This window comes from Thamnophis elegans, chromosome 3, assembly GCF_009769535.1.
Source record: "Thamnophis elegans isolate rThaEle1 chromosome 3, rThaEle1.pri, whole genome shotgun sequence".
NCBI classification, from domain to species: Eukaryota; Metazoa; Chordata; class Lepidosauria; order Squamata; family Colubridae; genus Thamnophis; species Thamnophis elegans.
The window spans coordinates 53,040,807-53,057,617 of record NC_045543.1 but is presented as its reverse complement, the minus strand read 5'-3'; the positions used below and the strand labels follow the sequence as shown (position 1 = coordinate 53,057,617).

The 16,811-nt window shown below is 36.8% G+C and overlaps 1 protein-coding gene and 1 long non-coding RNA gene across 3 annotated transcripts in view; one reads left to right on the top strand and one right to left on the bottom strand.

The window, feature by feature from the left end:
• Window positions 1–16,811, top strand: part of LOC116506368 — a 32,104-nt gene that overhangs the window by 2,569 nt on the left and 12,724 nt on the right. The gene's annotated exons all lie outside the window — the stretch shown is intronic.
• FSD1L (fibronectin type III and SPRY domain containing 1 like) overlaps window positions 3,068–16,811 on the bottom strand; it is a 42,562-nt gene continuing 28,818 nt past the window's right edge. For both annotated transcript variants that reach the window (XM_032214072.1, XM_032214073.1), the window contains 4 exons: window positions 13,170–13,270; window positions 11,746–11,997; window positions 8,393–8,481; window positions 3,068–5,835 (listed from right to left, as the gene is read on the bottom strand). In XM_032214072.1, coding sequence (XP_032069963.1) covers window positions 5,713–5,835; window positions 8,393–8,481; window positions 11,746–11,997; window positions 13,170–13,270 — 565 coding nt within the window. In that variant the 3' untranslated portion in view covers window positions 3,068–5,712. The remainder of the gene's footprint in view (window positions 5,836–8,392; window positions 8,482–11,745; window positions 11,998–13,169; window positions 13,271–16,811) is intronic.

Sequence of the window (16,811 nt, the reverse complement as noted above, 5' to 3'; positions counted from 1 at the left end):
CTCCGAGGGAGGAAAGGCTACCCCCTCCATCTTGCAGCCATGTGGTCTGTTGCTTGCCTTCTCCTTCAGCTTGTCTCTCCTCTTTTCCAAGTGAATCAGGAAGTCCCGCCTTCAAAGTCTTGTAATAGAAATCTCGAGCCTCCGAAACAGAGTTAAGACGAAGTCTTTGATTCTCAAATGTGACCGTAATGCCGGCTGGGGCCTCCCATCTATATTGAATCTGTTGATTTCTAAGCTCTTTAGTTAAAAAAGCATAGTCTCTTCTTGCTCTCAACATCTGGAAAGGTATTTCTTTGAAGACAGTCAAGTCCTGGTCATCAACTCGCAGACTATTATTATGAAACTTTTGCATAATCGCGTTTCTGGATTCTTTTGTGGAAAAATATATAATTATGTCCCTCGGGAGCTGTCGCTGTTCCGCTACCAACGAATTCTGGAGATAGATTTTCCGAATCTGCCAATCAAAGTTAAGTCCCGGGCTTCCCACCGCATGGCTGAAGGTTTCAACAAAGGTCTGCTTCAGATTCTCTCGCTCCTTTTCGCGGAATCCTCTGACTCTTATTGCGAATGCCTTCTTATTAAAGTTTATCATCACGAGCTGTTCTTGAGTGTCTCTAATTTTTTGTTGTAATATTTGAATATTAGTAGTCAAATTAAAATTAGCCTCCTCCAAGCTTTCCAATTTATTCTCTATTTCAACAGAATAATCTGACAGGGCAGACACGGCTGCAAACGTATTCGCCTTCATTTGGTCAATTTTAGACTTTAAATCATCATATAGCTCCAATACAAATTCCTTAATTTCTTGTTTAAAATCATTAAGCATTTGAAAGAAAAATTCCTGTGTTAAAAATTCTCCAGTAGAGGGCGTAGGAGACAAGGGCTGCGATTCCAGTATAGATTCTTTAGATTCTTTAGGCACATTTGTAGAGAGACGCTTCGATTTTGACCTGGGTGCCATTATAAATAAACAAGTAAACAGCGCTTTCGCTCCCCTCTGTTTCCAAAAAAAAAAAAAATTATTTTGTTAAGGAGCGGTCTGCAGGAAGGTAAAACCGGCTAAGTACATCCCCTATCAGTCACCAACGGGGAGAAATCGCCATTTTGAAGTCCGTTTAAACAAAGAAGCCTCTAAGACAAATGGTGCTGGTGTTTAAGATAGTAATAAAACCATAAATCTCACAGGGGTGGGACCCGCCCGTATTAATCCTAGCTTCAAACAACTTTGCTTTGTCCTGGGGGGGGGGCTCGCCTGTCTGGGGCTGCAAAAAAGGCAGCTGAGAAGAACTGGCTGGAGATAAAAGCTCCGCTCACGCTGGATCTAATCTCTGTCCACAGCCAAAAAAAAAGAGAAAGGCTGTGAATTACGAATAGACCCTAGCACACAGAGCTACTCCCTGCCCCTTTCTTAGCCAAAAAGGGGTGATATCTATGATCTTATTTAGATATACAAACCAGATCTCTGAGAGGAGCTCGGTTGAGCCCTCCTCGGCAACAGGCTCCGCCCCCCCGGTTCTCACTTCTGGAAACTTTCTATCGCACCTCTTCGCCTTCCCAGTCCAGTCTATGCTTCCTGGTGGTCTCTTCTGCAAATCCTAACAAGACCTGACAGCATTTAGGCAGATTTCCTTGTTCCGGAACCCACAGAGCAGCGTCAGTTGTTAGGAGTTCGTGGACTTAACCCAGGGGTCTTCAGACTTGGCAACTGGTTCATACATGTGACAGTGTCTTGGGGTCATGTGTGATCACCTTTTACGACTATGACAAGAAAATTCACTGAACTGTTACTAACCTAGCAACTGCAGTGATTCACTTAACAACTTTGGCAAGAAAAGTTCACAACAAATGTCTCACTTAGCAACAGAAATTTTGGGCTCAATTGTGATCGTAAATTCAGGACTATTGGTAGTTACAAGATTAGGAGGATTGCCCACCTACATGATTATAAAACTAGAATGTACATCCTTCCACTGGGATTTGCCCATCTCACTCATGCTAGGAGGCGGCATACTGCAGGCCTCATCAGCCAGGTATTCCGACGGGTGGGTCCAGAGGAGCCTTCTCTGCCAGTGCACCTGCCGTTCGGAATATTTTGTGTCCCCCACCCCCAGGTCAGCTCCAATTTTGATCTTTCTAAGAGTTTAAAGACCAGATTCTACCAGTTGGCTTGGGGCTCCAGGGGAGGGGCTTCATGATGGTGATAGTTTAAACTTCTCTCCACCCACCCTTTCCCTCCCCATCTTTTAGCTGATGTATTTTGTATTTATTTTTGTAATATTATATTACTTTATCTTTAATATTGGAGGCCACCCAGAGTTATCCTGTGACAAGACAAGTGACCAATAAATTTAATAAACTAAATTCTTCAGTGCATTACATCCATGGCCATTTTCTGTTTTGTCCATAGTGTGATTATAATCAAAGGCAGTATAACACCACATTAAGAGCTTGCTAGAAAAACCCAATTGAGCAGATTGGACTTGTTCAATTTGAGGAGAGTATGAATGAGAACCATATTTACTCACTGAAAGTCACTAATTAATTTTGGAAATTTCTATTGAAATTTATTCCAACTATCACTAAGTGGTTGGTAAACTTGCATCTGATGAAAATTGTCTCTTCAGAAAGTTACAAAGGAAAATTGGGCACTATTTTCATGTAATTTGTTAGGTTTATAATCTGCCTTTCATTCAAGAGGCATGCATACCAGTCCCACCCCCACAACAACCAGGTAGGTTTGTCTGAGCATGTGTGGCTGGCCCATAGTTGCCCAGTGAGCTTCCGTGGCTGAGTGGACACAAACATGGATCTCCAAAGTACCAGTCTAACTTCTTCACTGCACCAAACTAGCGCTTTATGCCAGAAAAGTAATTCCATCCTTAAAGATACTGATTTCAGTAGCTGAACAATAATTTTTAAAAAAAGAGAGACTACAAGAGTGGTTTCCCAATGTTTATTAATACAAAATCCCTCCGAGATGTGATTTAAAGACACAGCAAATAAAAACACTCAATGGGCTAAGGCACCCAGTGTGATTGGGATGAGATTATTGTTTTTGGATCTTTCTCAAGGATTAAGACTAAAGCACCGAATGGAAGCAGAACCATCAATCCACAATATCCTTATTTAGTAATAATAATAATATGTATTCTAATCTCAGCATCTAATGCCATAGGCAACAGCAGAGATATGGAATTAGTTTGAAAAGGCACGTGCAGAACTATTTTATCAGTGGTGAAAAACGGAACAGTCAGCTTATAGGGCAAAACCTTGAATACAGTGTGCTCAATCTGTTCGATTTAGTGTCAAACGCCCCAAATGGCTAGAAGAGGTAAAGTCAACAAGTGTGAAACTATTCACAGAAGAAATGCTACTGCACCAAATTATAATTTGCATAATTCAAATGTCAGTACTCACAACATAATGATTTGCTTCAAACCTGCTCTCCTCATAAAGAATGCATATCCAGAAGCAAAGGCAGGGAACAGAGATTCACTTAAAAAATGACTATTTCTACTTTCTCCTTAGCCAGTTATTTAAGTCTGTAATATTAAACAGAACTTCTAGCAATTGTCTTATATCATAATGCTGTAATATTTGAATAATACTAAATTAAATTCTCATCCATAATATTGTCCATGTGGCTTAGGCATTAACTTGTTGTTTTGACAATAAATTCACATTTTTTGACATTTTAATAAATCATTCAATTTTTAAGCTAGTTTACAAAATTTTGGTACTCAGATACTGAATGAAAATTCCTAATTTTCTGAATACCAAATCAGCAAAACTGATTTCCCCCCCATAAACTTACAAAACAAAACTATTTATAATACAAAAATACATTTTACAGTAAGCAGACAAATTATGTACATACTGGAAAAACACTATCCATTGTTATGATCTAGCATTCCGTACCCAAAACACAAACTACAGTAATACTTTCATTTAACATCTGCATGCTTTTCATCAAATAGAGCTGATCAGAAGAATTATATCCTTATCTTTTCAAAGTAAAGAAAAAGTGTCTAAAGTGCTTAAAGAATCTCCTCGTGTCTTACTTTGTTAAACTGATAGGGATTACTTTGTTGAACACCATCAGAACTAAATATCCCTCAACTTTTACAGAGCTTATTTTCTTTAAACTAGAGATAAGAATCTTGTTTTTTTTTAATACATTATTTTTGAGATGCATATTAAAATTTCCAAACACTCACTGTGATGGGAGTAAAATAAATTAGAAATCAGTTGAGTTGTGGAATATTAATAGATGTCTGAATAATTGAACTGACAATGTATATCACTGCATACCTCTCAGAAGTAAATGATCAATTCTACTTTTTAACAACTGCATGATTCAAATTTCCACAAGATCCAGGCTAATTTGGACCAATCTTCACCATTCCAAATGCGAATAACATTTTTGAATAATTCTTTTATTCCCCAGTAGAGTTGGCATTTGATGTTCAAGCCAGTTATAAGAAAAAATTTATTTCATAAGTCAAATATGCAGGTAATATATAATTGAGATTAAATACTCTAAAAAGTATCACAAATACAGGGAGTCTTGTCTATAGAATATTACATTGTAAACAATTCCTTGGTTTACATGATAAATACATATTTTTTCTACACAGCGTTAACTTGATTCAAGTTGGTTGAAAAAGGGAACCGTCAAGAAGAACCTGAGAAAAGCAACTGAACAGACAGTTCAATTGAGAACATCTGTCCCAAATTTCTAAGATTGCACATATCTATTTTTTTCAAACAGAACAATTATGAATGTGCTTTGATATAAAAAGCACTTTTCTTTACACTCTTGGGAAATTTCTTAAAAGACCCAAGAGTTTTTCAGAAAGTTTAATATAGACAGTGTATGGAGAGGGAAAGGATAAAATTTTGTAGGGCTAGAAGCAAATTTGATCATATACTCCAAGCTTCGGATAGGCCTTGACAGAGTGGATTCTTAAAGATTCAGAAGTGCTTTATAATCAAGTTCATTTTAAAGAGGTCTGATAATTGCGAACATTTACAAACATGAATGAGAATGAACACATTATAAAGAAACAAACAGAAGCTTCTCTAAAATGCATTAAGTTAAACTGATTGGTTGTAAGTATGTACAGTAGTGAAATATAGATGACATCTTTCATTCTGTAAAGTAACAAACACAAAGTACCGACATAAAATTACTTAGGATGAATAACAAAATTAAGTCTTGGAGTCTGACAATAAGAGCGCTACATTGAATGCAAGGACAATAATCAAAACAATTCATGTTCCTCCCCTTTTCTATTTGTGGACATTTTTTTCTGACTATTAAAAGACTCCCATTTTATAAGTGTTAGTGTTTAGTTCATTTTCTTATAATTTAAACCTAATTATTAGAAAACCTAGAAAGGAGAAAAGCAATGGGGTGGAGGGAAGTTATACTAAGACCATACTTGTCTTTGTTACACATCATTCAGAATTAACTATCAGTCAAGCAACCATAAGACAAATAGTCATGTTTAGAGAAGCATACAACTATAACCTGAAATATTCCTTTGCCAAAGCAAAGTTTTCCTATTATACCACAATACATTCTTGCTAATACTTCAGTAGAAGCCAGTTTCAATACAAGCATTTTGCACGAGTGGTGGTCAGGCATTGGAAGTAGCAAGAATGCATTAAACTGTTCTTTGATCTTATTGTAGCTGTTAGCCAGGAACATCACTGGATAACATTGGTTAGACTACCAGTGGAACCACTCAACCCATTTTCACTTTTCTGCAGTGTTTTCACAGCTGTTGGCACTTGCAATCCCGTTGTCAATGTGAGCCCACCACACCAAACCTAAAAATAAGATATAAAGAACAATGGAAAATTGTCCAAGCTTTCTTCTTAAAAAGAAAACAGATTATCACTGGAATCACAAATTTCCCACTGCCTTATTATGGCTGTTTCAAACTCAAGCATTTTGTTTATTTATTTATTTGTTTGTTTGTTTATTTGTTTGTTTGTTATTAACCAGACTCAACATTATGCTCAAGCCCTAAGCTGTACTTAACAATATTAATTCTGGTATGTTGAACCAGCCAACTTCAAACTACACTTTGAAGATGGATTGTTTTAATAAATCATGACACAAAGCTAAAGAATAATACACAAAAACTTTCAGTCCTCACCTTACAATTATAACTCAGTATAGCTTGTTCCTATCATGACAAACCATACTTTCTCACATTTATCTTTTTATTAAGAATTGTTAATGATTGGTATGTAAGAAACATCAGGAAAAACACACAGTATTATTTTAAAACTGAGTATACTTTTACACAGGATAGATTCTTCTTCATTTGTTAGACAAACAACTTGTATCATATAAAAAAATGTTCTAATGAAGTTTTTGAAAGAATGGAAAGAGAAAATGGCAAGACATAATACCAGAACTAGATTTGATTGCATGAAGCAGAAAAAGCAACATGAACTTCTTGTCCATCTTTCCACCTTTTTTGCTAGTTTCTCTCTCATTGAAGTCCATCAACTATCTCTTATTAATTTCTTCAGAATTTCTCAAATTTTAAAGGATATTGTCCAGTGTGGAGAATCTTGCATATAATTAATAGAATTCATTGAAGTAGTAGTGATAATTAAACCCCAAATTCTGGGGGAAAGGGTTTGAAGTTTTTAAATTTCAGTTTTAAATGATAACTATATAATTAAAATCTATAATGGGGAAGACAAGTGAGAACTTCTTCCCCTTTACAAAAGTGATCTTCTGCCTGTACAAATCTGGATTCTATTACTACCAGAGGGTAACCTCATTATTTTTTGCATCTATTTTCAGAATGTGAAAACAGAAATACACCTGTATTAAAGTTGGAAAAAGAAAGGTTTTCCATTACTTGGGGGAGGGGGGGAAATTTGGATGAAGTAAACAAATGATTAAAATTAAGATTCAATTATGTTTCAAGAAAAAAATAGCTGTGACATTCACAGCATTCAGTAGAAATCCTGAATACATAACATACTTTCTTCACTTGTCCTACATATGCTAAATCAAGTGCAACTACAATGTAGATTGATTTATTTCATTTCAAAAAGCTGCCTTATGATCCATGTTTACTTCCATAGTAAAACACTATAACTGACATGCTATTAAAAATGATTCTGAAAATTCAGGTGCACAGTTGATTGTGAAGGACAATTTGAAACTAACTATTTTTGCCATGTTCATTCTTTATCCATTTATTTCCAGGCTCAATTTAAAATATTGATGGTTAATATTAAAATTTTGATGCCAACTATACAAAAGACCAACAAATCTGCTTAGGCGTTGATACTAGCGTCTAAAGTAGAATTTGATAGGAGGGAACATAATGTTTTATTGAAAATGCAATGCCTCGCAATGACTTCTCTAAAGACTACAAAAAATGTAGTCCGCTATGAAATTTAAAGATTCCAATGCCTTTCTCCCAGAATTTGGGATTTAATTACTATTAGTTTAATTAATTCTACTAATTATATATAATTCTTCCTTTCCCTTTATATATATTTCACATATAAATTCCCTTTATTTTTACTATTTTTATAGGATTTGATTATATAGTTTTAATAAACTCTGAACTGCCATAGGAAAATAATCCTAAATAACAGCTAGAACAGAAACAAATTGAGAACTGAAAAATGCAATGATATTTAAATTAATTAAAAAAACAATTGCCTTTCTTCTAATTTGTTTATTTACTTATAGCTTTTAGAAACATTGATTCATAATCCTTTTTTAACACTCTAGGTTAGGATATGCCTACCAAAACGTCTCAACAAATTTGGTAGGCACAAAGCTGGGAAAGTCTGCATTAAGTATGTATTTTTGTTTTCTAAATAGAAAGGATAGAGCCTCACTTCAATAGAATTAATAAACATTGGGAGTTGAATAACATAAATTTGACAATTAAGCAAGTCAGTTTTCTTTATTGTAGTAGCCATTCAGGTTTGCTTCTAAGGAAAGAAAAACAAGAATGTATATACTCAGAACATTTGTTGTTCTACAAAAATTATCCATGCGGATTTTATATTTATAAGAGTATGTGTTAAAGAACTGGGATTTTTTAAAGTCTAAGTTATCAGTTTTAACTTCTTTAATTTATTAGATGTTTCTCTGAATCCTTAAAGAACATAGGAGTTAAACCAGTCAGACTGTCACTTAAAAAAAGACATAAGGAACAGATCTAAGCAGTATAGATGATTGTAGGCTTGTCATACCCATCAAAACCTGTAAATAGGGTGAAATATATTATATTACAGATTTCCTCATAACATTTTAAATTTTGATTTTATTTACAAGAGTAATTGAAATTGTAAAATTGAAACATTGCAACAGTAATTTGATTAGATAACAAATACTAACCATAAAGCCTGGTAATAGAGGTTGGGTAAATTTTGTTTTGAAAGTATATAACAACTGCTTTGAGGTTGCATTATAGAAAGAGAGTTGACCTAAAGAGAGAAATGGAGATTAATACTTCCATTCAAAAATAAACCTCAAAAGTCTTTTCAATCAGGAAATCTTTGAAGCGAATATTGTTTCCTCATAACACACCATTAGCTATCACCCACAAAGAGTATTAAGAAATCTTGTTGCCAGTGTCAGCATGCAGAACTAAAAAGCATATCTTATAGCAAGAGTGGGTAACTAAGAAATAGCTTTTGACTTAGAATACTGGACTATGGGATAGCAAGTTGTTCAACACTTGTTTTCAATGCCAGCTACCACATGAACTAGGAAGCAGAACGTATGGAATGAGAGCACATACATCTACACACTGCATTCCCAACAGCCAAAAAGATAATCTGTACACATATTAAAAACACATATGATAGCATGTCTGAATTGTTTTGCCTGTTCAAACAATCGCTCTAGCCCAACACTACTTTCAGCACTGGTTACTTTATGGAGACCTCTGAAATGTCTCCATAAAGTATACCACCATTTACACACAGAAAATCACAGATGTTGCACTTGTGAAGAGAGAGATTCTATTTCACATCTAATAACTAATGGCCTTTTCGGTAGTTGTATTTCATATTGGTTTATGACCATAATAAAGTTTTTGTTTGATTGACATTTTCAATTTAAGATAATGAAGTTAAAAACTGATTTCATATCAATTTCATAATCATAATCAAGACTATTTTTCTCTCAAAAGTTCTAATTTCCCTAACTCCCTGCTTTCCTGCTCCTCTGTTTTAATTTGAAAGGTTTATTCTCTATTTACTTTTGACACTGTTTCATAGTGAAAAGATCTAGAGCTGTGATGGCGAAACGTAGGCATGCATGCCACTGGTGGCATACAGAGCCATTTCTTAGGGCATGCGAGGCGTTGCCCTGTCAGCTCCAGCGTGCATGTGGGTGCTGGCCAGCTGATTTTGGCCTTCATTTTTGGCCATTTTTTGCCCTCCGGAGGCTTCCCTAAAGCCTCAAGGGCGAAAAACAACCCAACGCGCAAACCAGAAGTTCGAGAATAGATTTCCGGTTTGCGCATTCAGTCATTTTTTCTCCCTCCAGAGGCTTTAGGATGGGGTCTAGGACTTTTCATCTCCTACTCTTGGCTGCCCCTGCTTCTCCACAGCCATTTCTCCTGAGGGGGTGGAAGGAAGGAATTCTTTAGAGGACAAGAAAGGACAATTAATATAAATCCAACAAAAGGAGAAGATTTTGCCAAAAATGCCTTCCTCCCTCTCTATCTCTCTCCCCCTCCCACCGCCTCCTCTCCCCCCCATCAATACAGGGCCTGGTGCTCTAAGAAAAGAGGGAAGAGAAACTCTCCAAGGGTAAGCAAATAAAAAGAAACACTGAAACATCTGCAGCTGAGAAACAGGATGCCCCTGTCTCTTTGCTCCCTGACACGTTTGGCCCAGGTTCCCCTATCCCTCCTCTCTCTCTCTGCGCCCCCCCTCCCAAATGGTTCAGCATGAAGAACTGGAGGAACCGCACAGAGGAAAAGGAGGAGGAAGGAAAGGGGTGAGAAACGAGGGAGAAAGAGAGAGGGAGGAAGAAAGAGAAACAGAGAGAAAAAGAGAAATGCAACAGAGAAGAAACTGAGCCCCGGTGGGCTTGCTTTTAAGAAAAGGATTTGGGGGCTTGGACTTGGTGGTGGGGCGGAGGGGGGAGGAGAAGGAAGGTTCAATAGATCCAAGGGTTAAATAAAACAGCAGAGAGAGTTGGAAGGGAGGTAGAGGTCAATTCCCATGGAAAATGAGAAGCAGATTTCAAGAGAATGTTTCATCCTACTGAAGGGCTGTTGGTCACAGTGTTTGCATGTGGAAGGCAGGAAAACGCCTGGCTCTCTGCTGGGAGATCTACTACTTTTCCCCCTCTATGTTTTTCCTGGCTTTGGGAAGTGGTTGTTAGGTTGTCATGTGTCCGCCTCCACCAATCACCCGCCCAACAAAGAGAAGTTCCGAAAGTGCCAGCAAAGGGGGCGAGGAGACTAAAGGAAGATCCTATAAGTTAGAAGATCCCAAATGAAGTTAGAAAGCTGGGTCCCAAACCAAGCTGGCTTAACTGGGATGGGGGGGGGGAATAGGGGATAGAGTTTCACCAAGGACCCCCCTTTCCCCTCCTGGGATCACCCCCTTTCCCCAAAAAAGCAGAGGGGTCGGTATTTAGAGGGAGCATCTCCCAACTTCCCCCTTTTATATGTCACTCTTTATCTCTCTGCCCCTCTCTCTCTTTCTCCCCCACCCCCCCTTTCCTTCCTCCTCCTTTTCCACTGCACAGTTCCTCCCAGTTCTTCACACTGAGCCATTGGCAGGGGAGAGAGGACGGGAGAGAGAGATGGATTGAGGGGAGCAAAGAGATGGGGGTGTCCCGTTTTGAGAAGCCTCCCTTCACAAAACAGCGCTGAGAGGGGGGAAATCCTCCCTTTGCAAAACAGCACTGTTTTGAGAAGACTCCCTTCATGCTTTCGGCACCATCACTGATTTAGGGGCCACTACAGCTATTTTGAGTCATGCCTGACAAATGGTAAGAACAATTGTTTAGAAAAGCCGCAAGGTTCTGCATTACTAATTGACATGAAATTCTGTAGGGTGTAAGATTTTCCAATCCAGTATCAACATATTGCAGCAGCACTTTAACCTAAATAAATACTCAGCAAACTATTTGTTTGTTATATATGCTGCTTTTCAAAACCAGATTTATCCAGAGTTGCTTAACACAGACATTCTAAACAAATAAAATGCACAGTATAACACAGTAATTAAAATTCTAAATATTAAAATGATAAAAGCAACAGTGCCAATAATTAAAAATTTACTAAGCAGCAAATAAGCTAAACTTAGCAGACCAAATGATTAAAATGCTTGGAAGAATTTTAAAAAATCAGATTCAAATGTATCTCCTGAGGAATTGGGGTGGGGGGGAAATATACTGTAACTGAAACTGCCTATGCCTATTCCTTCAGATAGTATAAAGCCCTTTCCATCTTGGGATTATGAATGGAAATAAATTGGAAACTCATAAAGTTTGTATGTTTGATATAATACCATTTTCAATTAATGCTCTTGTTCTTACCCTGTTAATACATTTAGAAACTATATTAAAAGTATTTTGTTTTGTTTTATAGAAAACAGCTTAAAGATAAATTCAGACCAAGTTTTTTTCAGTCCACTGTCCACTATAATTGTTACTGGATTGGAAAATTGTCCACTATATTTCAGGCTTTTTTTTCAGTAATAGCTTTGAAATCTTAAAATTACCTCCATCAAAATCACAATAGACTCCTATCCTGTCTGGAACCACGACATCTAGTGTTTTTGCTTTATTATTGTGTTTGGCTGCAAATGTAGTCTGGAGCCAGTTATTGATATGAACACACCAGCTTGTATTGGTCTTTCCCAGCTGATCAAATTTGCCCAAATTTTTATATGCTACTCCAACACTATATGTCTTGCAGTCCTTCTGGGCTTTTACTTCCCAATAATGCTGTCCATTTTCAATTGTAGTATCTCCTGGAGGAAAACACAGTATCATCAATTAACATTTTATGTCAGTTGAGATTCCTCAGAGATTAAGAGCATGTTAAATGTCAGACACAAAGCATACAGGTATAAACTAAAACTGTATATATTGTTAATATCTTCCTAATTTTATATAATTCCCAGTTGGACTCCCCCAATGGTCATTGGAAGGGCTTCTACAGAACCTTGAACTCATGAAAAGAGCCAAAGAGAAGAAATTCATAAAAGTTCATCCAAAAGAGAATAGCTGTAGTGCAAGCAAAAATATAACCAACAAAAAGTAGAGAAAGAAATACTTTCAAATTTGCAATTTGGACACAGTTACTAAGAGCATCATAGATGCAAGAAGAAACAATTTCCCAGGCCTAAATTAAGTGTAAAATAACTGCATGCCTGACCAGTCACAAACTTTGGGAATGTGATGTGAACAAAAGATGAACTAGAGAAAAATTATTGTTCCTGGAAATTTTGAGAGAAGACAAGGAAAGAAAAGATAATATGGACAAATGAAATTTTTTAACAAATGTAACATCCGTGGAAGAGCTACAATTAACTACATTAACTAAAATGTAACATAATAACAAATAATAAACATTTGTCCTTACAATCAACAGTTCAGCCTGACTTGATAACACCTTACCAATTATTCATCTAGGCCAGTGTTTCCCAAACTTGGCAACTTTAAGACTTGTTGGACTTCAACTCCCAGAATTCTCCAGCCAGCTCTGCTGGCTGGAGAATTCTGGGAGTTGAAGTCCACAAGTCTTAAAGTTGCCAAGTTTGGGAACCATTGCTGTAGGTGGCTTCTCTCTAATGGTCTTTCCTGCTTGGGGGTGGAGGCTGGAGCAGAAGACCACTCTATTCGGATCCATCTATGCTGGCTGGGGGATTCTGGGAGTTGAAGTCCACAGGACTTCAAAGTCATCAAGGTTGACAAACACTGATCTAGGCAATGAACTAACTTGCTTGGCTCTTTTCCATTTCTTTCAATCTTTTTTCTTGTGTTGAAATGCTTCTCAGATTCTAATAATCTAATTTGCAAAGTTTATAAGTAGCTCTTGGAGCTTTTTTGGGTTCCTGACTGGGATAAGCCTTAAAGAAATACAGGAATGCATAACTCTATAATACTTTTTATAATTAAAACGTTTTATAAAAAACCTTACCCAAGACTGTATACGATTCTCCAGTAAATCGATCTCTGCTGCCCCTTATCAAAGGTGAGCGTGAGCTAACTGATGACCGCTTTGGAGATGGAGTGCCACTTCTATAAGGTGCAAGAAATTAATTTGTACTGACTGTGATAGTATATAAATAAAAATGTCTACAAGTGAGTTAAGACACCAAATTAGTCTGAACACTTTAAAAAGAGAAATAAGTTTGGCAGAAACATTTAAGACAAAAGACTGTCTAAGCAGGCATGCTTTACACATTTCTATATATTACAAAACAAAAAGCCATGCAGATAATAGGATAGTGGAACATAAAGCATATCGCAACCACAGAAAAGTTACGGACAAATTACTAAGTGGTTATTTTATAAAATCAAAACAGTCTGCTTATGAATCTGCTCAATCTGATCATATTAATACCTTAAATGTTAGTATCTTAAAACCAAGAAAATGCCCAATTTCAGTATTGCATCACTCTTTCTCCATTAGTGTGTCTTCCAGATTTAAAGCATTGCACTGATGGTACAGCTAGTCCTCAGTTAAGTGTTTTAACTTACAATGACACTGAACAAGTGGCAATTATAACCAGTTCTCAAAGTTCCAGCCATCACGTGATCACAATCTAGGTGCTTGGCAACCAGCTAGCATGTATGACACTTGCAGCATTGCCACTTGCAACCTTCCCTGCCTGCTTCCCACTAGCAAAGTATGTAGGGAAACCAGTGGGGAAGGATGCAAGTCACTCCTGTAAGTCATTCCTACTACTCCCTCTGTTTTTTCACCTAAGGAGCCAAGCTATGGAGTGCAAGATTGGAGTCCATAGCACCCTTTCACCCACACTCTGTAGTGCATGCTTATGTGGCACTGCAGTGGCCACCTGTGCATTCTCCCGCACCAGCAACAGCCACCCTTATCCTGGGCATATCTGCACAGTGCTGCAGTGGGCAACTGAACATCCTTGCACACTGGCAGCAGTCACCCCAGCCTGGCCACACTCATGCCATGTTGCAGCAGCCACCTAGCCACCAATCAACCAGCCTTCTTGCAAGCTGCCCAGGGCTTCCTTTTCACTTTGTTTGTTGGAAGCAGACAGGACATTGATTGGATGTCCTTGCTTAACAGCCCTAACTCAATAAGCAATGAGAATTGTTATTGCTAAACAATGCAGTCATGTAACATTGCATTTTCAACCATACTGTAAGCAAGGACTACCTGTAGTCAGCACACATTATCCTTATGAATGAATTATATAAATACTGGAGATGTATTAAATTAGGCTGATTTACTTACTATAATTTAGACTGTAATATAATAAAATACTGTACTATGTACAACATATTGGTGATCAAAGATCATTCTTAATTACTTCCTAGGGAATATAGGTCCATTTTTTGGTGAAACAATAATGATACAAAGTGATTAGGGCCACATTATTCATACACTTGGAAGTTTATTTCCCCATTAGGTTTTTTTGGAGGGGTTGGATATATAGATTTAAAAATGAAATATGTTCTTTTGAGGCTTACATTACAGTTTTGATGTGCTTCCTGCCTCAAATTGGCAAAAAAAAAATGAAATTCAGGACAGTTGGAGGAAACTCTAGAGTTGCCAATCACTCCTGAAGACCATAAAGCAGAAATTATTTTTCCAAAATAAAACCTTACTGTGGATGCTGAAAACATTAACCATATATCACTGAAAAAGTGTTTCACCAAGTAAACATTTCAGAAAAAAGTACTTACCAAAAGAAAAAAGAAAGAAAGAAGTGAAGCATGAAAGACAGCAAAGCCAAGAAATTAAAGCATTTATTCAAACAAAAGGATTAATACACACATCTTTTTTCATACTCCAAGTCAGTCATTATTGCAAAGTCTATTCTAATTACCACCAAAAAAGCAAACTTAGGTTTGCTATCAGGTTATGCAGAAAAATAGCAAGTTTATTAAAGCACTGCCATGTTTGGTATAAGACAAACATAGACTAAAATTAATACTCCCCCCCCCCCCACTAAAACTTTACATGCTATTTTTCTGGTGTGCTCTAAGTTCCCTTCACCCAGAAAATATTTTTATATTAACAGCCTTTACTAGTATTCTCAACAGCATTTATAATTTTAAATATTTGTCATACTGGAAACCACCAATCAATACATGAAAAAATGCAAGCCAAATTATGTGATTGTATTAGGATAGTACAATGATGCATATAATCAACTGATTTGATAAGCCACGGTAGTTGAGCTGTACTATTTCCAGTATATTTGGTTTATTCAAAGCAAAAAGTGTTTTAACTAGAACACTCTCTCTGTATGAAAAGACATGCAGGGTAATTATAAAAACTTATCTGATTAAGAAAATCTGCTTTATTCTTTTGATGTGAAATTCTATCTAGTCTGTCTACAGAGGGCAGAAGAAAGCAATGTTTTAATTCATACTGCAGGAGACACATAGTCAGCACAGAATTTTGTCAATCAATCTCCTCTAATAATGATTGATCCAAAACTGTTAATACAGTGCTCCACGTTTATCCATTCATTTCACTATCTGACTGCAGTTTTTGGAAAGAGGATTTTGTCTGTTTTGATGTCCACTTCCATGTTTATATAGTATGCAGCTCAAAACTTAAGTGTCCCTTCAGCAGACATTTTTATCAAGCGTCAGACTGAGGAACAATGTAGTAAAGAGCAGTGTCTGTCTAAAAATGACTTTACTGGATAGTTTTAAGGAGCAGATACCTCAGTTTAATGCTTGCAGTGACAGAGACTTCCATTTACTTCAAATTGGAAAGTAAATGGGCTCCTTCATTATTATGGAGTAAACCTCCCGTGAACATTACACACACTTCAGTGTAAGAGGGACAGGAAGATGGCCATAATCTGCCCAGAAAAACTGTCAATACATAGTGTAAATACGTGATACGTAACTGACTGAATCTGAAATATGCAGAAAACAAGAATGCTTAGATTTTTAAGTGCAGCTCAGAGCTACTCAGACTGGCTGAGGGGCTAGGAAAGCATGATACTACAGGGATTAGGACTACCCATACAGAAATCCTGTGGGCAAACAACATCCCATATTGATATACATATGTAGGGACAATTGCAAGAATTCAGGCTTTCATTAAAAGAAGCTGCATTGTGTTATTATCTTTGCCTCTTCCATATGAAAACATACAAACGTAACACATATAAAAAGTGTGTAACTTGCATTGTGGCACTCCAATGCTGATTACATTGTTACATGCATGTACATGTGTGCATGAGTAAATGAATATGAGAGAGCATATGTACATAGGAAATATTTTTAAAGAGAAAGTGCTTATATGCTTATTTTTACCTGGATGTGGTTGTTTATTAATGAAATAAATTTAAAACAAGCTAGGCAGGTTCTTAGTTCAGATTTTCCTCATTTAAACTTAAACTACCTGTACTTTGCAAATTATTAGAAGTAATATAATGCTTTGGATACTTTGCACAAAGGAAATTAGAGAGGCTATGCAAAAGGTGACAAATTAAAGCACACTGAAAGTTCTACTGGAATACAGTGGCTTGTGTACTGGTAAAGGCTGTGGGATTCATGCCAAGTCTACAGAGACACAGAATTGAAAGGGAAAAAATGAAGAGTAAAGCTGGAGGCT